The following is a 23,732-nucleotide window of genomic DNA, read 5'->3' as shown; positions in this document are numbered from 1 at the left end:
TACCTATGAAGCATAAAACCGGTGAGATTCGTTATTGTCGAACTTTTTGCTGCTGATAGCTCATCTTTCTGATTTGCATCGTCGTCTTCCTCCTTTTCATCATGATACACTCTCTGATAGAAAACACAACGCAGCAATCAGATTATTTGTTTTCGTGTCCTATTGCTCAGGCAAATTTTCATTAACTCAATTGTACATTTATCCCTTGATTAGAGCCACTGAAGTTAACAATACCCATTGATAAAGTGATTAGATAGGGTAAACTGATTCAGGTTTTCAGTTATCCCCGTGATTGCAGGGTTGGAGGTAAACAGATTGTAAACAAACTGGGCGTGGAAATTAAAGAGTAAAATGCTAACCAACCCAAATGTTCTTTCATTAAGTAAATTGGTGGTGAAGAAGAAAAAAAAAAAAAGAGTTAGCATAAAAATTCTTTACATGATCGTGCAATCCAGTGGATATAATATGCAAAGAAAAGGTAAGTAAATCATAAGAATATAAAGAGAAGCAATCTATTCTAGATGTGTGCTGTAGTATATATAGACATTTTAACTGCAAGAAGCCAAAGAAATTATTTAACAGAAATTGGTAAAGTCAAGGAAACGGGCCACGCTAGGTGATGGCTTACGTCTCCAACCCCTGAACGGCATTATAGGAATAGGGGAAATCTACCAGTCCATCCAGCATCCAATTTAGTGGATCGAACACTTCGTAATTCGGTTCCACAAAGCCACCCAAGAGACCTAGTCCATTTCCGGGGCAGGATGTACTGAGTGTCCCTCCACCTCCTGCACCGCCGATGTTGATCGAGTGAGAAGGTGGTGCAGGTGTAAGGCTGGGATCTGCACCCCCGACCCCGGGGGTTGAGCTTGAGGCCCGTAACGGGGCTACGGATGAGGATGAGGATGACGCGTTGGAGTCTGGATTCGTAGGATTTTTGAGGAACGCTGGAGTATTGTTATTAGAATCACTACAGAATTATGAATATGGAAAAGGACCAGATGGATATGGATAAACGGAGGGAACATACATTCTAGGTTCCTTCCCTTAGCCTGGAAATCTTCTCTCCACCGCCAAACTGAGTCGTAGACAAGAGACATGCTCATGCGGCATCTGACCTTAAGTTGCAAGGAGTCGTCCATTTCCGGCTGGCTAGATGAAGATCTGGCAACGTCTGGGGAGACTGGCGCACTACCCATCCGCCACATTTGGGCCAAAACTTCCGCCAATCGCTGTGGAAGATCGTTATTCGTAACTGACATACTTCGTAGGGTCCAAATAGTTCTGTTGAAAAGGTTTTTTGTATAATCCATATCGATGTGAACAGCAAAGAAGCTTTTGCACAGTTTAAGCAAGATGAATCCGGCAGCTAGGGTCATCTGATATATGTAATTTGGGCTATATGCAAGTACAGGTCCCACGGTAGTTTCGATATTTAGAGCCTCGTCAAGAAAGAGGGTAGTGGCGAGATACAACGCTGAAAGGCCTTGGCGGTAATCTTTGGCCGTTGGGTTATCAAAAAAGGCCGAAAGACGTAGGTGAAGAGCAGCTGCCCGAAGATAGAGGCTTGTTATGGCTAATAAATGTGAGTATTAAAATATGAATATTCAGAATCAACAGAAAATCACATACAATTGTGTTCCTGTCTTAGTTGACTTTCCAGTTCCTCGAAATCTTTCGCGAGAATGGTGGTTACAATAAATCTTTCATCATCGCTGGAGAGGCCCACAGGATCTCGAGGATTGTTGTAGAGGCCCCTTGTTACTTTATCGCAGAATTTCTCGATATCCAATCGAACTTTTATTTCGGCTGGAAGCTTGAAATTTTGGTCAACTGATTCGGGAGATGACAGTGTCCAGTCAATCAGTGTCTGCGATGGTTGGCCATAACCGGTCGCTACCCTAATAGGAGAGTTAACTATCTGAACGACCTCAGTTCGCATGGGACGTGGAAAGAAAGCTTGACGGAAGCAGGAAGTAACAATACCTCTGAGCAACTATGTTGCAAACAGCCCAAGTTTTAACCCTGTCTTTCAATTCTCCTTCTCTAAACTCGACCCTAAACTTAGAGAAATCTTGAGCATGTGATGGTCTATGAAGGCCAATTTGCATTGCTATCTGCATCATCATGCCACAAAGCATGAAAGTCGGATCTGTCGATGTGCTACTGGTTGGGAACGGCCATGTGCATAACAGCGCAAGTGCTTTCACGACATGATAGCTCTGGGGAACATCTGCCAATGTACTCCATACCAATCTCGAAACTGGTCCAGACAGGGTATTGACGAGCGAAGGGTCAGTCTCGTATCGACGAGACCCTACACTGATTATAGTCCAGAATAGGAGAGGTGAAGTAGAAAATAAATCTTCAGGAGGCTTCTCTCTATCCAGAAAGGGGAGATATGGATGATAGAACGTGAAAAAACTGGTCCAAGTAAGCATAGCTGTGACTTTATTTGGAATGGAAAAAGAAAAAAATAAAATAAAAGGGGGATACTAACAGGCTAAAGAGCTCCGTAACACGCTCCGGGCTTATTGATACATCTTCAATGCGTTTCATCATAATTAGCTGGCCGCTAGGGCTCCTCAAGAAACTGGAAGAATCTAGTCCGGATCGTAGATCAAGCAGCGATGCAACAGCTTCGTGCGATCCGATATATTGGTCCCCTGCATCACCAGCTGACGGTTGATACATGTTACGCTGAGATGAAGTATACTGCGAAGAAAGGGAGTGCAACTCTTGCTTAATGGGTGGAAGTGGCTGTTGATGCTGATGCTGATGCTGTTGCGCCGCGCTGGCTGCAGCATTTGCATTCGCAATCTGTCTTCTCAGTTCGATTATTTCACGCTCCATTTCAGCATTCCGACTGCGCTTGCCAATGCGTTTAAAATTTGTTTCGATTTTGCATTCCAGCTTGAGACGACGACAACGCGAGCATGTGGTAAAAGGTTCCTGAATGACATCGCATCGGAGCTGTAATGTGAAAAATGTTAGTATATGGTCAAGAAAATTGGCAGCAACAATAATTTTGGACATGAAACAAGAACCGACAACTACATATATCTATTTGTGACAACATTTAGAATACGACGAACCTTTTGTTGGCGACATTCATTACATGCCCGCTTCACGGGCTGTTTCCTTCTCCCATCCTGGGTACTATGGGCATTATTCTCCGACTCTTCGATGTCATATGTGCTTCCGGGTGAGCTATCCAGCCCTGAGATAGACACATTTCGTCTCTTGGCTCCACTTCCGAATGCAGATGCCGAAGCAGGAGAAGGACCAGCCGTACATGAACTAGCAGTATTCCGTGTGGGACTCGTGTGCGGGCTGTGACTGTGCTGCTGTTCGGCTGGTCCAGCTCCTGCGGTGGATGTCACACCTCCTTCCACGCCTCCTCCCGCTGACCCGATCGGGGTAGCTATTCCTCCTGGGCCAATATTCCCTCCGACACTGCTACCATTCCCGACGCCAACGCCAGCGACATTCCCATTGCCACTGGCACTGCGTCTATGGCCGTCACTGAATGCCAGGGCAGCCACACTGGGAACCGGTATGACAGGAGGCAACCAGCGTTGAAAACCGGAGGGGCCGCGGCAGTTTTAAGAGCGCACCCAGCTATCAGAGAAATTGCCGGGAAAAGGTACGATGGCTGTCGGCAAACCCAGGCCCTCACAGTCGCTGGGGAAGCGGCGGGAGGGAAGAATCCCTTACCTCGTCCTAAGTCACGTCGCGCGTTGACGCACTCGAATGGACGCAAGTAGGATTCTGATAGTGAGATCTTAGTGACTCAATGCTCCAGTTGCCGGTTGGCGGGGTTCGTTTGACATGAAAATGATTCTGTCCGATGTCGGTAAGGTTTCGCAGATAAGCCAGACAGAGCAACTCTGACATTAGCTTAAGGTACAAAATTAGTCACGTGATATGCGGGGTTGGTCGGCTACCTCTTGCAGGAAGCTCTTATTATCAAACCCGACCCTAATTATCCAACATCCATACAGGATAGCCGGTTCGAGTTAAATGAAGCAAAGCAAGAGAACAGAAACCTAATACACCCAGTGCCAAAACAAAATTTAAACAAAAATGACAAGTTCCCCCCAAAAACGCCAACCCCTCCCGAAGCAACCACTGTCGAAACCGAAATTGCATTCTCGGCCTTTAAACCCCTCTGCCCATGTGGCAGATCTCCAGCTGAAATCCGCCAAGTTAGCTGCTCAGGGCTCCGAAGGTGGAATTGCAGAGGAGGAAAAGGAACTACCAGTCATCGAATTTGATTCTTCTAAGGCCCCACAACCGTTTTTGGAAGGGGAGGACGCATTGGAAAGGGCGGGTTAGGGACATGATGAAGATTGAAAGTGAAGGGCTTTCAATGGGGTTCACAATTTCAGAGGAGCTGTTTGCTCGGACGTTCAGGGTCTTGGGAGAACAACGGAGCCATCCGTTGATCCTTGTGATCCATTAGAAAGTCAAGAAATAGTAGTGGCATTTAAGAAGCTACAATTGTCAATGGAAAACAAATAATATACATCTGCGAAAGGGAGTCTGGGGAGAAAATGTGGAGAAACTGGAAGTATCAGGATCAAATCCGCGAAACAGAGTTACATATAAGTTGTCATGGCGGAAAGACGGTGCGTCAAGCGGAAGAAAAGAAGCAATCGAGCAAAACAACATGGTACCGAGAAAGGGCAATGCAGGGCATAAAAAATAACTGGAAGAAAAAGAGGCATGGTGGAAACGGTGAAAAAAACCTATTTAACTCAGTTTGAGGCAATGGATATATTTCTAGGGTTATTCTGGATGATATTTTTTTTTGCGTGAGGTGAATAACGATTTCATTTCCCCTGCCCCGCCTTTTCATGTCTTTGGTTGTGCTCCGAGATGTCTCAACTCATATCGGCATAAGTTCGTGAATGCTCTATGCTCTGCTGCAGGTTAAATGTCGTCAAATCGCAAAGTGATAAAGGCAACGCTTGAAGCGCAGGCCACCGGGCCCAAACGAAGCCAAATAGTCAGGGAACCGAAGACCAAGTAAACCGTCTGATGTAAGAGATGGACAATATATGGAAAGACAGCTGAGCTAGAAAATATCGCACACTTAATAAATTAGGGGTGAGTGTTAACAGATTTCGATCTAATATGAGAGGGTTTCATAAATCATTATCTCATCGAATTGCGTGATGATACGTTTTGCTTATGTACCATTTCATGTCAACGTAGATCGCTAAAAAGCAAAAGAGCAAAACGTAAACGAACATAACAAACAGATGAAGAAAAAGAGCAAATAATATAGAAGATATATGGGAAGAAAAATTGTCGATATCAAACCGAAAACGAAAATTCCCTGTTTTAATACACACGAGTTCGGTACCCTGGGCAAAAGAGTGGCCTCAGCCATTTCAATATATGGCCTCCATCGCAGGAATTCAACGGCCATCCGGAACGATGAGAGCCGCATTAGCTGGCAAAACGCGTCCCCCAATCTTTTGTCTCAGCTTCTCCCTTCGCTCTTCAAGTTTATCCTGCGTCCTCTGACGCCTAGCCCGCGCAATCCACTCTTGTAACCCGCGCACGGAGCTGACAGGTATGTGCAAAAGGCCAGCTCTAGACATCGTGTAATGGCGATTGTGACGGGTAGAAGAGTGAACTTGATGCGCCGGGAAGGTCGATTTAAAGTGCGATGCAAGCTCCTGGTTTCTGTTGTTCATGCGACGTGCAGCCCGACGAGATCGAGTTCTGTTAGAGATCCGTCGAATTATAGTCAGCGGGCCGGCGAGAGTGACACGCTTTTGCGGTATGCCTAGGGAGTTGCTGACGATTAGATCATCGTTGCCTCTAGCCAGGGGAGAACTGGACGTGACACCACCCTCCACTTCACAATCGGAGTCTGCGAATCCTTCCCAGAATGGTTGTGGGAGCCAGAAGGGGTGTAACTTGCTGTCTATGTTAGTGCCAGCTTTCGTGTTTCGAACGTGTTGTGACGGGAAAGTGACGGGATATGCTTCCGTACGCCTCCATGAGCCAAAGGCGCGGCGAACGGAGTTGACGCGGCGAACTCGACCATTGTTACTATCCGAATTGGTTCTCTCCGTAACCAGTGTTAGACCAATATCACCAATAGGAGTTGGTGGGATGAATTTGACAGCTGGGGGTCTAGGAGGGGCGCGAGGATTGTGGAGGGGAGAATAAAAATCACTTGTCGTTGCTTGGGAGGGCATTTCGGGAGTTTGTGGTCGAGTAACTTTCATTTCCAAGCGACCTGGCCCAGTGCGAAGGTATTGGACAGCTCGAGATTCAGCAACCGCCGGCTGTTGGTCTATAAGTAAAAGGGATTTGTTGTTGTGAAAGAAAAATGGGACGGCTCTAGCCTCGTGAATCTCCACTGGACCTGGAGATAGAGATTGAATCGATGGCTGAAATGGAGTAAGATATAGAGATGGAGAGGCTATTAGGCCATGTTCATAGCCAGGCTGCTCGAATACATGTGGACTTAGACTTGTGATCTCAGGTTCAGGAATGGTGGTTTTTGGAGTTGTCGGTTTGTTAGGTCTTTTGGTGGGGGTTTCGGGAGCAGGGGGTTGGACGGGCACGGCAGCATGACGGCGTGAACTCTCCAAAGTAAGTGAAGGTGCTCTAGAGTTACTCCTGCTGGTAGGTGCGGATAATGAAGACTTTCTTTGAGGAATGTTAGGCCCGGATGTATAGCTCGTTGAAGGTAAAGATGCGGACAAGGTACGCCTTTGTCGTTGGGATATATCAAACGACCTAATTCCGCTGTCTGGCGCAGTGGTAGGGCGAAGAGTAAACCCGAGGGAACGTGTTTTTGAATCGCTTCTGCTGGCCGAATTTGTAGATTTCAATGAGGATCGTCGTTGGGGAATGACGACAACTGGTACGACATCCTGCTTCAATTTTGGTCGCACAGAGACTACACTCGCAGCAAAGGACATATCCGATGACACACTCCATCGATTTTCATTGGTAATCCGGGCAGACTTTCGGTTCAGACGATGGCGGTGGTCCGCCAAAGACGATGCCGAGTCGTCGAAGTTTGACTTTGGAATTGGCGAACTCGCAGATCTGGCAGATCGAAGGGAGGAATGCTTCTCCGAATGCCTTAGTGTCGGATGTTTTCGTGGTGGAGAGTCGATCACCATCGCTTCCACAGTCGAGGAAGTCGATATCCCAGAAAGTCGCCAAGTACGGACGCGATCGGTCATCTCGAGGTGGTCGTCTCCTGAAACCCATTCTAAATCTTCTGCGACCTTTTCAACGGATGTAATAGGTGTTCTGCGGGAATTTTGAAGCCTTTCCTTCAAGCTCCTTTCCCTATTCCACGAAGATTTATTTGTCGCGTGCAAATCGCAAGGGTTGTTGCTGTTCTGTGAGAACGGATCATGATCTGCAAGAATTGGAGGGCGCTTGTGTTTGTTTTCATGGGATCTGATCATATTGTTTTCATGTGGCTTAACCCACTCTCCTTCAAAGGAATCGAACATGGTTGCCTCTGTCTGGTCAACACGCTCATGGCCATCCCTTGTTGGTCCAACATTTCTCTGGAGGTCTGGCTCCCAAAATGACGTATTCGTTCGCAAAGGATGAGGCAGCTTGGGTATTGTTGGGCGCAATAACAGTGGCACTGCTGCATTTCTTCTTTCCGCCACATCTTCGTCCGATGACAAAGCTTCTCGAGCAGTTGTAAATGACTCAGCCCTTGAGGCCATTGATGGCTGTATTGGTGTAAGCCCTTCTCTTTTCTTAAAGCACGAAAGTGCTCGTGGAGGTGTAATATCGGGCGTCGGGGGGCTAAACTGGTGCGTTGGCGTAGCAGTTCCTGTGGTGCCTGGAATAAGCTCATTGGATCCCTCCCGCGAAATAACATTGTTAACTCTCTTGTGGGGCAATAACGGGAGGCCGGGCGGTGTCAACGGAAGCGTTGGCGCAGGGGAATAGGCGAATCCATTCGAAGAAGGCGTGGCATCTTGTCTTAGACTGGATGACGGCGGTATCGATATTAAACCATGACTAGGAAAATCGCGCTTTCGAGGTAGGGCTTTATGGGCTTTCAAACATGGAGGATCTGCGTGAAAGGTCAAGGGGCTGGGCCCCAAAACATTCACAGCCAGCATAGTGATAGGAAACGAAGACGGGATTAACGTGGTGTTGATGATGATGGAGTGTCTTCTCAGGACGAAGATGCTCAGCTAAATATAAAAGTTGGGCCGCACACCTTAAGACCCTTTAATTCCCTCAAAATAACATGTAACTCGATGTTCAAATATTTCATTCAGTCACTGGTAGTGGTCTCATAACGGATGAATAAGCTCTTTAAATATTTCCAGTTCTGTAAGAATCTGAGCTTGACTATTTCCCCGCAAAGCTCGATTGTTAAAAGTGAGATCGAGATGAATGGTGGGCTGGCCCATATAGAACAGATGACCTTGCCAAGGCAAAGAGAGGGTTTTCTCCCTATGTATGTACTTTCACCTGTGGCAACTTGCGATATATAATCTCGGCAACTCGCGGGGTAAAGTCCGCTTGTATTGCAATAGCCTGGGTTGTCTGGATATTGGAACTGGAGAGATGGAAAGTGTGTACGAAGCGCGGGAAGATGTGATGGTTGGCGACGCACTAGAATTAGAAACAGTTGATGATGGAATGAAGACAACCGCCGTTTTGCCTTGGTCGGTTGAGCAGAAGTTTAAGCCTTCAGCAAAGATTGTCACAGACAAGCAGACCCTAGCAGCAAATATGGTTGTGGAATTCTGGATGGTTGAGATGGGATTGATGCGACGGCACGAAAATGTAAAAGTCAAGCCCAGCAAGACCAATAACCTGGTGACAATTCGGACAAGTTGAGATTAAAAAGGCCTGGGGTAGGCGCTAAGCACGGTGATGGTAAATCACAGGTGATAGAGCAACCACCAAGCCAGAGCGGTTGAAGGGATCTGGGTGTGTGGAGATGGTTGGTCGCAAGGACAAATAGGAGGATGCAGAAGGGAAGATTGAAGATGAGGCGGCCTGACCCAGACCGCAGACACAAGACACACCAACGGCAAAGGGCGATCCCCATCAGAAGAAGAAACAGAAAGCAAAAGGAGACCACTCAGTTCTTCTTCTTCTTCTTCTTCTTCTTCTTCTTCTTCTTCTTCTTCTTCTTCTTCCTCTTCCTCCTCCTCCTCTAACTAACTATCAACAAATCATGGCTTGTCCTTCAAACAGATCACGGAGAAAGGACCAAGTTCCGTACAAAGAGTGTTTGTTTGATGGGCTCAGATGCAATTAACATTCGCAAATAACCACGGTCATTCCGCACAACGAAGACTCGTACATGCATACATCATACATTACAATAATCATAATTACCGTTTGTATGTATGTCCGCTCCTCTCCCGAATTCCTCATATCCCCTGGTTACCCTGCTATGCAAGCCAAGACCCGCTTTCGACACTGCGTTAATATTTAACAATGAAAATAAACAAAAAGGCAAACCTGCATCATCCGTCAAGCTGTTTGACAGGAGAATGTTCAAATAAAATCATTTCTCCCACTTCTAGGAAACTTGGCCATAGCCTTTGAAGTATGCACATGCTTTTGAAGTATGCACATATATGCATACCTGTTTGAAACCCCTATCTATGCACGGATACTTCTTTGAATACCATCCATCAAGAGCAGTCTCTCAAAATGGTGCGACAAAATCTAAAACGCCATTCCCTACTTCAGTCTTCTACAAGCACATCCATATATATCTGCGAAGCCAAATGGCCCTCCAGCCCTTTCCCCGATCAAACTCCTTCATTTCCTGAGCAGAAGCCATGGAGCGTCCGTTGTCTACTCCATTTTACTGGCAGGCGGATAGTTTGAGTGGATAACTCAGTACAGAAGATACATCACCAACAAATCGCCGCTGCCCAGATGATTACGATCTCTCCATAATAATCCATGGATGGGATCTACTTCTATCTCCTGTAGGAGCACAGGGAAACCACTGGTCCGTACCCTTGACTCATCTCAGGCCCGACATTCAATATCCGATCACATTCATGAGCAGTCCCCGGTGGTTCCCAGTTACTTTTAAATCTGAAAACCGATTTTCTAGATAGTGCAGTGCATACTATCATCTTAAATGTTTCAGGAGTGTGTTCATTCCATCTGAAGATAAATCTCGTGGCTGTTGCTATATTTAGTTGCGCAGTTCAGATCCTCTGCCGCAACCGGGGCCCATGGAAGTGGTGCTGACGAGAAGGTAGAAGGGGAGGTTGGGAAATTAAGGAGGGTCCATCGCCGTCGACAGGAGCCTCAGCAAAGTTTCCTTTTTATTACTTTATGACTCGGAGTCATCTTGATTTCCGTTCACGTAACTTCTTAACCACGTTAACTAGTTAACTATTAGTTAGCTAACTAGTCCTCCATCGGTTGACGTCAGCGAATACGAATACTGCAACGTAATCTTCCCGCAACAAACCACCAAACCAAACAACCTCAAACTCAAATTCGACAAATTTTCAAATTAAGCAACAACCACTACAATAGTTAGGAAATATATATGATAATTATTTGCATCCTCAATCGCCTACTCAATGAGCTCATTGAGCTTCTGGGCTCTAGCAGCCTTAACTAATTCTTCTTAGGCAGTTAGAATCCCTTCTGCAGCTATATGTAAACAGTTTTTTTTCTCAATCACTTCTACCTTGGCAATGTCAGCTATAACTTCATATGTTCTTTTGTTAGTAAAGAGATGCTGTGCATGATCATCTGACATTTCTTTATCAACTGATCAAAAACTTGTTTCATGAAACCAGAAAGAAAATTTATGTCATATTTAATCTTGCTGCTTTGCTATTTCAATGAGTCATATTATAAGTAGTTTTAAAAGTTTAAAAAAACAGAAATTTATGAAATTCATAAATTAACTCTGATAAAGAAAGAAGTAAGATTTAAATATATACTAGTTAGATAGAATCTTAGTCAAATTATATAAATTTATAATTTAGAATTATTTTTTATAATAATATTTTTATAGTTAATAAAAAAAATCTTATTAATATAATTTTTTAATCTTTTATTTTATATTTTATTTATTATATACTTTTTTGAATGAAGAAAAAAATAACTCACATGTAATAACTACAATAAATAAAAGAAGTAAAAAATTATATATAATGTTATAATTTTGTAATTTAAGTAAAATTTATTAAATTCAACAACAGCATAATTTTATCAACTAGTTATATAAATTATATTATATTTATTATATATTTTTATAGTTGTAAGTTAAATTTATTGTAATTTAATTTTTATTTGTAATAGTAAATATTTAGTTTTTTAACAACTGCTACTTATATTTTAAACTTCAATACAGTTTACTTTTTAATATAATTATAAAAAATAATACTTAGTTTATAATATTAATTATTTTCATTACAGTTTATTCATTTTTTAATTTATTCATTTAAGCTGTATATATTCTTTTAGCATAATTTTATTACATAAAAATTTTATCTTTAATTCAAATACTATAATAAATTTATTGATTTAATTAAACTTTTGCAATACTAGAAGTATTGAATATTATTTTATATAAATTAATCATCTCTTATATAATGACAATTTAAAAGATTTCTTTTCTCTTATATATGAAAACTATTTATTGAATTAAAGATTTCTTTTCTATAAAGATTATTTTTTAATTATTAAGTTGAGCATCTAATCATACTATATACGTATATAATTAATTAAATAATATAACAATAAATAAATTATTCTAACTAAAAGTTTTAGAAGTTTTTTATTAAAAGTAGCTGACATTTTGAATTATTTGTTGAGATAAAATGTTCAATTGAATGATTTGGTCAAGAAGGTGGTGGACTACGTTATAGCTAATAGGTATCTGGTTTATCAAGTGGCAGAAAATCTCCAGAAGATTAGTCATGTAAGAACTGGTTTGGAAGAATTACATTGCAGTAAATAAATAATACATAAAGAGTTTGTGATGCCGAGAGGAAGTTTCCTTGGGTAAAGGACCGAGTTAACCAAGATATCAGTCCATATTAACTTCATGAACATAAATCATTCCGAAAGTTTACAGAGTTACCAGATTTTGTGATGGATCCGAGTCTATTCGAGTAAGTTAATTCAAAAGAGGTACCTAAGAGAGGTTTAAAATTCAGTGACCACGTGACTCGGGAGATTTAGTACGGCTGGGCTGGGGATTTTGATTCAGGTACAGACTCAACGCCCTCTCAACCCGCTTTCAGTTGTAGTGGACGAATTCGCGTTTTGAATTTAGTAACTAAAAGTGCGATACGTTAACTAACTAATAGTTGTAGTCAAAGAGCAGTGAAGGGTTTAGATTATCTGTGTGGTGGAACTCTCAGCCCCATGACTGAGCCACAATCTCATTTTCAACTTCTTTCTGAGGGAAGATGGGGAAGAAGTTAATTTCATTCTATTCTCACAAAAGAAATTAATAAATGGCTATTCCCTGCTCTCATGTTCTAGCAAAGGATGGATGTGGTTCCTTGCCATGGTTAAGAGGCGGGAAGAAACAAAGGGATATGTAATGTCATAACATCATAATGCACATCATCCATGTGTAGAGAGTGGTTACCGGTGTCCAAGCAGGATCGCATCCCAGGGCCTGACCTTGGTGCTTCGAGGTATTATCATTTTCGCCGTTGCAGCGGATAATTCAGCTTATCGTCTGTACAGAATGATAATCAGAGGACCTAGGACTAAGGATCCCATCAAGCCGAACAAAATATCAAACAGCAGAGGTGCGAGGGGCGGGAGCGAGCGGGGAAATTGGTATCAGGCAAAAACCCCAATGACATGAGCGTCAGTTGTTGCTGAGGGCGGATCAGCCCAAGTCCCCACCGAAGTACACAGATCAGCAAAGCGAGAGTTAGGGGGGGGGGGTGTTGAAGGGCAATGATGGCATTTGCCAAACATTCGACTTTTAAGCAGCGGTGAGTGCAGGTAGACTGTAAATATGAAATAAGAGTTGCATAAATCCTATTTCCCTTAGAGCAGAGGGAAAAGACAACAATATTCAACATTATGTTTTCAACATATTAAAGGAGTATCAACAATATGACGTCTGCCTGTCCCGTCTTCCGCCATCCGTGGACGGCCCTCACCTGACTGCGGCTGACGCTAGGCCCAACCTTGGAACTCATGATTCATCGCTGCGGTTTTTGGCGGAATCAAGATTTTTTTAGCGACTAAACAACCATCTGGGAGCACCATCACCACTACTATCACGCTGTCACCGGAACATCCACCACATTCACAATCTCTCCTTTTATTTCATTCTTTTTTTTTGTAACCTCACCTCTCCCTCATAGCTTGTTCCCCCTTTCTAGCACATCTGCCTACAGCTCCCTACTTCTGCCCAGGTGGCTCATTGCTTCGACTGTATTTGAATACTTCTCAGCGTCTTTAACCTGTCCAACACAGTTCATTCCGACTTGGTATCCTTCATTTACCTCGTCTAATCTCAGTCCTGTTTGTCATTGGCAACTTCTCTTAAGAGTCCAACTGCTACATCTATCCCCACCAGGAACCATCGTGACTCGCCGTCCACTCTATATCGAGTACCTGAGGCAACCCCCGCATTTATATAATAGATGTAGCCTGCCTCCAACCGCTCCTTGTGACAATCATCTTTTAATGTCTTTGTTTTGCTTTCTCATTTTCCATTCACATTTGCATTTTTCACTCGTCTCACAATCAGCAGTTTCGGGCTCCCTTGCATATCCATGATGAGTACCATTCAGAACCTGAAGAATTTCATACGACATGGCAAGCAGGCCCGCATAGCCACTCCCCATGCAGAACCCACCACAAACGTCTCCACCATCCACGTAGAGCATCAGAAACAGCCACTCAGCCAATTCTCAGCCGCTGCTCACGGCCTAGATGCCCTGGATAGCAGGTTACCCCCAAAGTTTGCTCATGCGACAACTCAAACCAAAAAGTCAGCGACCGTGCCCATAAAAGCTGCAAGGGGACACGAGTCGGAAATCGAACAGATTATCGCAGAGGAGAGGCGAAGTAGGTCACAGATGCCAAAATATCCGGGTTTAGAGAGGTGGGAACTGCTGGAGAAAATGGGCGACGGTGCCTTCAGCAACGTCTATCGTGCCAGAGATACCACTGGCAAATTCGGAGAGGTTGCTATTAAAGTCGTGCGGAAATTCGAGATGAACTCTAAACAGGTATGAGACCTGTCACTGATATAAACAAAATAATTTTTTTAATCTTAATTTTTTTTTACCCTTTTTCCTTCCGTTTTATTCTATTCTATTCTTTTCCATTATTTCTTAGAAAAGAAAGAAAAGAATATTAACCACTATTTTTTTCTTCTCTTCTATTTTACATTATGTCTGCATACCTGGAGGCTGTTTTTTTTTTTTTTTTTTTTTTTTTTTTCAAATATTTTATTATCCTTCTTTCTTCTTTCTTTGCATTGGCCAACATCGGGGAGCCAAATTCTAGGGCGAGGATCACCTTCATCCGGACCTTAAGAAGAAGCAAAAGCAGGTCGTGGAGGTGAGCGTTTACTTGACTTATATGTTTTCACGACTTGGTGATTCAGATTCAGATTTTGAAGTTTTCAGCATCAAATCTTCATCAGATAATGCCTGTTAAAACACACCAACCATATCTTGAGTATTATGTCACTAACTTTTGGTTTAATGCCGTCTTTTCTTCCTTTTAGCGCTCAAATATCCTCAAAGAAGTCCAAATAATGCGCCAACTCGACCACCCCAATATAGTTAAGCTGATCGAATTCTCAGAGTCGAATCAATTTTACTATATCGTCCTTGAACTTTGTCCCGGAGGTGAATTGTTTCACCAAATCGTTCGATTGACATACTTCAGCGAGGACCTCAGTCGCCATGTTATAGTACAAGTCGCAAAGGCGATAGAATATTTACACGAACATTCCGGCGTTGTACACCGGTATGCATTAAGATCCAGACCACATGGCGTCATTATATCTTGGCATTGATGGAGCGTCTCCCACTGACATCACATTTTTAACTTAGTGACATCAAACCTGAAAATCTCCTCTTCTACCCCGCTCCATTCATCCCCTCTAAAAACCCTAAACCCTCTGGCCCTGGTGATGAAGGAAAAGCTGACGAAGGCGAGTTTACCCCTGGCGTTGGAGGTGGCGGTATTGGTCAGATCAAAGTAGCCGACTTCGGTCTGTCCAAGGTGATATGGGACAGTGAAACCATGACACCATGTGGGACGGTCGGTTACACGGCCCCTGAAATCGTCAAGGACGAACGATACTCCAAGAGCGTCGATATGTGGGCTCTAGGCTGTGTCCTATATACCCTACTATGCGGCTTCCCCCCTTTCTACGACGAGAGCATCCAAGTGCTGACCGAAAAGGTCGCGCGTGGCCAATACACTTTCCTCTCCCCGTGGTGGGACGACATCTCTAAATCCGTCCAAGACCTCGTCTCCCACCTCCTCACTGTCGACCCAGACAAGCGCTTCACCATCAAGGAATTCCTGGAACATCCCTGGATCAAACAAACGAACGAAGAAACCCATGCCGCCGCCGATGCCCCTCCTCTCGCCACCCCAGCAGCCCTCCACGCCCACTTCATGGAAACCCCCCCCATCGCGCTGGATCGCAAAATGGACTTCCGATCCCCAGGAGCCATCAACCTGCGCGAAGTCTTCGATGTTGGCTACGCCGTCCACCGCCAAGAAGAAGAAGGCAAACACCGCAGGAATTTCAAATACGGCTTCCGAGGCGCTCTCAACCCTCTCAACGAGGACTATGATGATGACCAAGATGACGATGACGAAGATCTGGAAGAGATGTACTATTACGATCAGGATAATAATGCAGCCACCTGCATGGCGCCCATTAAGGCACGGCGGGTGATTTATCATACCAACCGCGCCGACGTGGCTTCCATGGAGGCTAAGTTGCAGTCTACAAATTTGAACGCAGCACCCGGTGCAGTTAACATGTCACAACCCAGTGCTGTAGCGCAGGCGAGACAGCAGGCAGTTAAAAAACAGCCTGCCCAGCCACAGCAGCAACAACAGCGGCAGAAACAACAACGTGGTGGTGGGGGTGGTGGATATGGGACGCATAGTGCTGCTGTTGTGGCTGCGGCGAGGGAGAGCGCGGCGCGCTCGTCGATGCAGCCGTTTGAGCTTAGTTTGGATAATGCCACGTTGTTGGGGAGGAGAGGGAGGCGATTGCCAGGGCAGGAGGTTGCTTGATGTTGAAAATTATGATGATTTAATTTTATTTTGTGATTTTTCTTTCTTTCTTTTTTCTTTTTCTCTTCTTTTTTTCTCTTTTTTTTTTTGTGCGTTTTCAGGTATGTGTGCATTCTGTGTGTGAATAGATCTGGCTAGATCTTGTTTTTAGTTCATTCTCACATTCTCCCTTTTTGTTAACTTGCTATTTTTCGTTCCCTTCTGTCTTGATCGTTTTTACTGTCGTTGTCAGATTCAAGAAGTGTTTTTCATTATATCATCCTACATATTACCTTTTCTGATAATTGCAAGTAAAAACTCAACGGAGAAAGAGACTGACTGGCAGTGGGCATGAGAAAAACTGAGTAAAAGAACATATTACGTCCCCAGCTCACCCTCCCTCATCCACACCCTTTACGATGCATTTTTACGGACCTATGTCCCCTGTTTACAATACTCTCTACTTATTCTCTCGTGATAAACTATTTGCGCAATGGTTTTTTTTTTGCCCCTTCTTTTCCCCCCCTTTTTCCTTTTCCTCCATTCCCTCCTTTCTCCTTGCTTTACACGGTTTGATGAGATCACCTTTTCACCCTCTTCTCCGCCCGGTGGTATGGACGGGATGGGAAACTGATATTTACCTACCTAATAAGTAGTTCTACATACCTATAACGAACGGTAAGCAACTGAGCGTTAATAAGTTGCTAGGAAGAAAATCGTTAGAAAAAACATTTCTCTCTATTTTCCTAAACCTTTCTTATTTTTGTTCGTTCTAATCCACACGAGCCCTTACGGCTATTTAATTTGACCGGACATTCATATTCGTTCTGCACCATTACCATTTGGATAGCAGCGAATAGGAAAATGACCCATCACATATCCACATCTAAAATTCACTGTTGCATACCTTTTCTAATAGTTGAACGTGGATTTTCACTTTTCCTTCTATGCTTTTGCGAAGATGATAACTGTTCGCATGGCAGGGCCCCTTTCCCCCCCATTTTTCTCTCACTTTGTTGCATTTCAAAAGGAAACCCTTTCCCCCAAAAAAATGTTCCACAGACTACCCTAGTGGAACTAAAAAGAAGAATGGAGATTTGGAAGAGAAGGGAGATATTGTACCGAAACTATGATTAAATGAGCAATCTATTTATATGATTCTTTTGAAGGGTACTTGAGGAATGGAGTTTCTGCTGGAGGAAAGAAGAGAAGAAATGCAAGTATTCAGATGGTAGACTAGGGTAACATAATTTTATATTGGAAATGATTTCAATTAATTATCTACCTATTCTTGCCTTTTTTTAAAAAATTCATAATGGGAGAATAGTGAAAGAGGTTTATCATCATGAAAAAAGAAGAAAATTAGTATTATATTTCACAAGCAGGGTGACTATACTCACCTATATGAAATATGATTTGCATTTCCAAAACAAGTTTGAAAACACACATGGGTTTAAGAAGCCACAGTCGATCGATCACATTAGCTGCGTGTTAATGGATATAGAACTAAAAAAAGGTGCAGAATAACATGTCAACCCATTGAAATCAAATCAACTTCACTGACCTGTCATCAGGATTAATAAATCCCGGTATAAATGAATCAAGAGAATGCGTGAACGCAAAATAAAAATAGAGAGTAAAAAAATTAAAAATTAAAAAAAAAAAAAAAAATTAAAATTAAAATTTAAGTCATATCATGAAAAATTCCCCATACAAACCTTAGAAGCCCTCTTGAAACCCACCCTTCAATGCCTCCATATGGATAACATTGATTCGTACCGTATCTGCTCTCCTCCCTTACAAACTAGCCCTCCCCCTCGTCTCAATTGGTAACAAAACCATCACCACAAATGCAGCAAACATAAGTCCACCAGATGCGTAAATGGGTGCCTTGGGATTTGCACTGCTACTATATATAGCAACAATGGGAGCTAACAGCCCGCAAATCCGGTTTAGACAGCTAGCAATACCCGTGCCAGCTCCACGGTTAGGAGCGGGGAAGACTTCCGGTGTATATGCATACAGAACGCCGTACATAATATTCTGGAAGAAGGCTTCTAGGCAAGAACAGGCGAGCTGGACATCTGGGTTTGAGGATATGGTAAAACAGAAGAGCGTTACAGCGGTGAGTGCGGTGGAGATGGCCATGGTGCCCTTGCGGCCTATATAGGGGATGTCAACGGTGAAGCAGGCAAGGATTGAGCCGGGAACACCTATAATAGAAGTTATGGCGTAGTTTCGGTAGACTGGGTTTTTGGTCAGTTGGTTAAGAATTGAACTACCATTTCACCTTGTACAGGCATGAGGACATACCAATTGAAACGGGGGTCTTTCCATTGTTTCCAAGGTATTGAGGTAGAAAGGAGTTGAAGAGAGGGTATCCCATGCCAATCGTGGCCCAGCAGAACCACAAGAGAACAGCTGAGAGAGACATACGTTAGTTGTATTTTCCTTTATCTTCATCGTTATCCAAAGACACAAATCCGACAGATTTTATGAAATTCAAAAACCTACTTGTAAACCCAAGCTTCTTGGTAGCGAAAAGAGGCGCGATACGCTGTGTAGAGAACTTGGAAAGTTGCCTTTTGACAATTTCTAAGTTCGACAGCTTCTGCTGATCAGGTGAAATTTCTTCCGGATAGCCGCCGATTTCATTAAGGATCTCGTTAGTCAACCAAGTGCTGGATCCATTTGTATATGCGACAGCATGTACCACAGACACTGCTTCTTCCTGACGACCGCGGGAGAGAAGGAACTTGGGTGATTCGTAGAGATGGAACAGGAAGAAACGACACATGAACATGACCAAGGTCAGGCCTCCCAGTGTAATAACAAGGTAGCGCCATCCCATGTTCTTTTCCTTCGTACAACTGAGCTCGTCTGCACTGCAGGAGAAATTCGGAATTAAACCCCATGCGACCATGCTAATGGATCATATTAGTTTTAGTAAATCCCAGTGGAGAAGATGAGCACCCAAAAGGAAAAAAATTGGGAAACCTACCTTCCAACAAGTGTACCAAGAGGCCACCAAATACTCAACATCGTCAGCAGATTTCCTGATGCAAATGGCAAGAATTCCAAAAACAATGCACCGTCCACCGGCAGATTTCCGCCCACTCCCACACCCAGGCATGCAAACAGGGCACTGACACTATATTCACAATTAAATGTTAGTTACCAATTGATTAAATAAATGCCTTTAAATGTAGCTCAAAGGAACTGTTTTAATTTACCCAACCCAGGTCGGCCCGCCAGCTGCAGCGAGGCCGAAAACACTAGTTAGGAGAAGGGTCAGGTTAAACGCAAGACGTCGACCGATTACATCCGAAGCAGTTCCCCAGAATATGGCGCCAACGCAGAGGCCGACAAACAACGAACAGGTGGTAAATCGGACAGTAGAGTCATCGACACCAAATTCTACGGAAAGCTGTGGCAGGGTCAAAGCAACTCCCTATATTTGATTGTCAGTTTCTTCTCCAACCCTTTTGGCCTCCCAATACCAAGATGTGTATAAATATACTTGTATCCAGATACTACAAATTAAAAAAGAAACCGTCAGCCAAATTCTGTTTTTTTTTTTTTTGTTTTTTTTTTGTTTTTGGTTTGTTTTTTATCACTCCAGAACGACTACAAACTTAATCAAGAGCCGTTGAAAGTTTATCCATTCTGACGGGAACGGAAGACAAAGGGGGAGAAATAGTAACTAGATAACATTCAACTTACTTATCGGCTAACCAGCCAAAACCACAAAGAACAAACAACTGCCATTGATATTTGCCCATTCCGATATGCTGAATAGCGAAGTTAATGACTTTTGATTTACCTACACAATTGTACAATTAGATCTATCATCTTCAATTACGTAAACCAAATCGACTTGGATCGACTTGGGAAAAGCGAAATTGTAAGGAAAAAAAAAGGCCTTTTCTTTTTTCATTTTCTTCCACCTTCCTTCCTTGCTGTATAATAAACACGGACAAGAAACGAAAAGGAGAAAATTCAAATGAAGAAAAATAAAATAAAAAGGCCAGGGGCATTTGTTATCAAGCGCAGCGGTTGGTCGTCTTAAACGTACGGTCATATGCGGTATCATAGCCGGATATCACAATATCATTCTCCACCTCAGCCCTAAGGTCTTCCAAAGTCAGAGAAGAGCTGTGTTGGTCACCTAACGTCCAGGATGCAAAGCCTTTTTCTGGTGCATCTTCCGGGTTAACATCTCCGGCTTCGGGTTTCGGGTCTTCTACTGGCTGGGAACGCGACAGAGGAATCAGGACCCCTGGATACGTTGCGATGTCGCTATTCCTGAACGGATTCACGAACCCCATGACGACGGTTTCCTTCTGGGCAAGTTGTTGCTCTGGGCAGGTGGGTTATGTCTATCTAGAAAATAGAGAAACGGTATCCGGAGGAATTTTACGTTGATGGAGAATTTTTTCTCTTTTCTCTTTTCCTTTTCCTTTCTTTTGGTCGCATAGGGCTGACGATTCCGTGTATTTGCCAGTATCACGCAGCGAACAGTAGGGAGCAAGACGAAGGAGCCCAGGATGGCCTAGGTAAAACTGTGCGTGATTGGACTCAAAGAGATAGTGACCATCCTCATATATACAGCCACACGAAATGAAAGCTCAAAATATATATATTATGCGTTAAGAATACTAGAACCTTACTGCCGGTTCGAGGGATCGCCAAAAAAAACCGGGGGAGCGGCGGAACCAGGTTGGAACTCTCCCCTCGTCCGTGTGTGTTGTGCCAATTGGCTTGGTTTCAATTAGTGTTTATATTTATTTATTAATAACTTCCGATGGGAAACGTAATCTATAATTAAGCGAGCGAGCCAGTGATTTGAGCCACTTCTCAATATCTACGCCTCTCTTGATCTAACAATTAAAAATATCAACAATGCAAAGTCATCAAGCCTCCTTTCAAGAAGGAGGACTTCTTTTAGCAATTCAAGCACTTGATAAAGGTCTGATTTTGGGTGTATGAGCTGCAGCAAAGCTATGTGATGTTCCTCATTCTACTCTTAACTCATCATGTCAATGGTCATATGACATGTGTTGATTCTTCACCAAAGAACTGAAAACTCTGTCTTACAGAGCAAGAATTTCTTATTCAGTGAATCCTCTCTATGAATATGTGAAAACAGTCATCTCAGATTTTGATCATATGAAATATGATCAATTTACTTCCTTTTGAATGAGAAATCAAGTCTAAATCTAAGCCTCCATCAACAGTTGATGAATGCTACGTATGAAACTTTATAAATCATCATGAAAAGTTAAAATCAAAGTTCTTCTGAAAGTATGACCATCAGTGAGCTAATGTTATGTGAGAATTTTGTGATAATATGTGAATGATTTAAGCATATGTGAAATATTATTGAGAAATATGAAATTTCACTAAATAATATATGCAATATTGATGAAACTGAGTTTTAAATAGATGATATTAATATAATCAAAGTGATTATCAAGTTAAGAATTGATCATTCAAAGTTTGTATAATTTTAAAATTGAAAATAAGCTACTATTATAGTAGAAGTTAATAAAACTGATTGAACTTTGTATAAAAAATTACAAAGAAAAAATATTAATTCTATTGATATTAGATTAAGAAATTATTATATAATTAAATAATTAAAATTAATAAAAATAACTAAATAAAAAGAAGTTAAAGTTATTAAATATATAATAAAAATTAAACTTATATATATTTAATTTTATAAAAATTAATAAAATAATTAAAATAATACTTAAATTTAATATTTATTAATTATATACTTTAAATAAAAATTTTATTTAAATTTAAAATTTATTTTTTATATATAATTTTTATTTTCTCTAAAATTAATTAAAAACTTTTTTTAGTTTAATATTTAAAATATATATATTTAATTATTTAATAAAATATTTTTAAACTTTTTTATAAATATTATTATTTAAAAAATAATTTAAATTTTTAATTAAATTTTCAAAATTATATATAATAATATAGTACTAAGATAGAAAGTTAATAGTACTATATATAAGTTAATTAATAAAAATTGATTAATTAAATTTAATTAACTAAGAAAGTAGATATATTTATATATTTAAAATTAAAAAAAATTTAAATAATCAAAAATATTAATAAATAAATAGAGAATTATATATATTTTTAATTAATTTAATATATTAAAAATAAATTATTGATACTTTTAAATAATAAATTAAATAATTAACTTTATAAAGTTTTTATTAATTTTTTTTCTTTATAAATATATTTAAATATTAATTTATCTGATTTAAAAAAAAATATTTTTTATAAAAATAATTATAAAAATAATTATTCTATTATTTATATAATAATTATTTTATCATCTTATATAGTTTAATATAAAAATAAAATAATTATTTTATCATCAAAATAGTAACAGTATTATATAAAAATAGTCTTTAAGTCATAGAGTATATTGATACTATAGAAATATTTTGAATTAAATTTTATGATAATAATATAATATATAGAAAATATTAATATAAAAAAAAAGTTTTTAATTAAATTTTATATTTATACTAAGTTTTATAATTATATTAAATTTTATAATCATAATAATATATTTATTTAAATTTATAAAATTTATATATTTTATTAATTATAATTTTTACTTTAATTTTATTTTATATTTTATATATTAACTATATTTTAAAGCTTTATTTATTTATTAAAATATAATTTTTTAATATTTTTTTATATAAAATTAAAAAATAACTCTTTAAGTTATTTTATAAATTTAGTATTAATTTTTACTATTTAATTATTTTAATTATAAGATTTTATCAAGATATTTTTTTAATATTATTATTTTATATATTATAAAAAATATATTTATATAATATTATTATAGTTATTAAAAAATCTTTTTTATAAATTATAAAAAAATAATAAATCTAAAAAATTATTTTAATAAAAACTTTTATAATTTATATAATTATTTAATAATATAATAATAATTATTTTATTATTAATATTATTATTATTACTGAAATTATTTCTATTATTTTATTATTTTATATTTTTTATTATATTTTTTAAAATTAATAAAATTTTTAATTAACTTTTAATTTAATTTTTAAATTAAAAAATATATTTATAATTTCTTTTTATATAAACTTATATATATATAAAATTAATAATATTTAAATTTAATATTATTAAAAAAAATTTTTATTATTATTTAAATTTATAAAAATTAGTTACTTTAATAAAAATAATCAAAAGTAGAATTTTAAAAATAAATAAAAAAATATATAAATTAACTGATATAAATTAATTTATTTTAACTTTATTATAACTCTAATAACTTAGTTAAACTATATAATTATTGATAAAAAAACTTATTAAATTAGATAATAAATAAATATTTTTAATTTATATTTATTTAATATTATATTATTATTATTATTATTAAAAATAATTTTTTAAAATAAAAATTAATTAATCTTTAT

At 39.9% G+C, this 23,732-nt stretch overlaps 6 protein-coding genes across 6 annotated transcripts; 3 read left to right on the top strand and 3 right to left on the bottom strand.

Moving 5' to 3' along the window:
* Positions 1-624: 624 nt before the first annotated feature.
* Positions 625-3,897, bottom strand: PAAG_06733 (Zn(II)2Cys6 transcriptional activator; the record flags this gene model as incomplete). Its single annotated transcript, XM_015845987.1, has 8 exons — positions 625-947; positions 1,031-1,576; positions 1,633-1,901; positions 1,987-2,424; positions 2,501-2,973; positions 3,096-3,546; positions 3,618-3,684; positions 3,750-3,897. 8 exons carry the CDS (start codon positions 3,895-3,897, stop codon positions 625-627), a joined length of 2,715 nt encoding a protein of 904 aa, XP_015700422.1.
* Positions 3,898-4,086: 189 nt separating this feature from the next.
* PAAG_06731 (hypothetical protein) lies at positions 4,087-4,448 on the top strand (the record flags this gene model as incomplete). Its single annotated transcript, XM_015845986.1, has 2 exons — positions 4,087-4,333; positions 4,417-4,448. The coding sequence occupies 2 exons, from the start codon at positions 4,087-4,089 to the stop codon at positions 4,446-4,448; spliced, it is 279 nt and encodes a 92-aa protein (XP_015700421.1).
* Positions 4,449-5,426: 978 nt separating this feature from the next.
* Positions 5,427-8,129, bottom strand: PAAG_06730 (hypothetical protein; the record flags this gene model as incomplete). The annotated part of the gene is made up of 1 exon (XM_002791138.1): positions 5,427-8,129. The coding sequence occupies one exon, from the start codon at positions 8,127-8,129 to the stop codon at positions 5,427-5,429; it is 2,703 nt and encodes a 900-aa protein (XP_002791184.1).
* A 276-nt stretch (positions 8,130-8,405) lies between these two features.
* Positions 8,406-8,859, top strand: PAAG_06729 (hypothetical protein; the record flags this gene model as incomplete). The annotated part of the gene is made up of 2 exons (XM_002791137.2): positions 8,406-8,473; positions 8,553-8,859. The coding sequence occupies 2 exons, from the start codon at positions 8,406-8,408 to the stop codon at positions 8,857-8,859; spliced, it is 375 nt and encodes a 124-aa protein (XP_002791183.2).
* Positions 8,860-13,766: 4,907 nt separating this feature from the next.
* PAAG_06726 (serine/threonine-protein kinase srk1) lies at positions 13,767-16,263 on the top strand (the record flags this gene model as incomplete). Its single annotated transcript, XM_015845985.1, has 4 exons — positions 13,767-14,222; positions 14,503-14,556; positions 14,726-14,970; positions 15,057-16,263. The coding sequence occupies 4 exons, from the start codon at positions 13,767-13,769 to the stop codon at positions 16,261-16,263; spliced, it is 1,962 nt and encodes a 653-aa protein (XP_015700420.1).
* A 1,776-nt stretch (positions 16,264-18,039) lies between these two features.
* PAAG_06725 (hypothetical protein) lies at positions 18,040-20,570 on the bottom strand (the record flags this gene model as incomplete). Its single annotated transcript, XM_015845984.1, has 8 exons — positions 18,040-18,488; positions 18,556-18,663; positions 18,757-19,166; positions 19,244-19,393; positions 19,476-19,693; positions 19,763-19,775; positions 19,966-20,065; positions 20,318-20,570. The coding sequence occupies 8 exons, from the start codon at positions 20,568-20,570 to the stop codon at positions 18,040-18,042; spliced, it is 1,701 nt and encodes a 566-aa protein (XP_015700419.1).
* Between the last annotated feature and the right edge of the window lie 3,162 nt (positions 20,571-23,732).

This window comes from Paracoccidioides lutzii (genome assembly GCF_000150705.2).
Source record: "Paracoccidioides lutzii Pb01 unplaced genomic scaffold supercont2.20, whole genome shotgun sequence".
In the NCBI taxonomy this organism is placed as follows: domain Eukaryota; kingdom Fungi; phylum Ascomycota; class Eurotiomycetes; order Onygenales; family Ajellomycetaceae; genus Paracoccidioides; species Paracoccidioides lutzii.
Note: the sequence above shows the minus strand (reverse complement) of the source record. Positions and strands in the feature narration are given on the sequence as shown.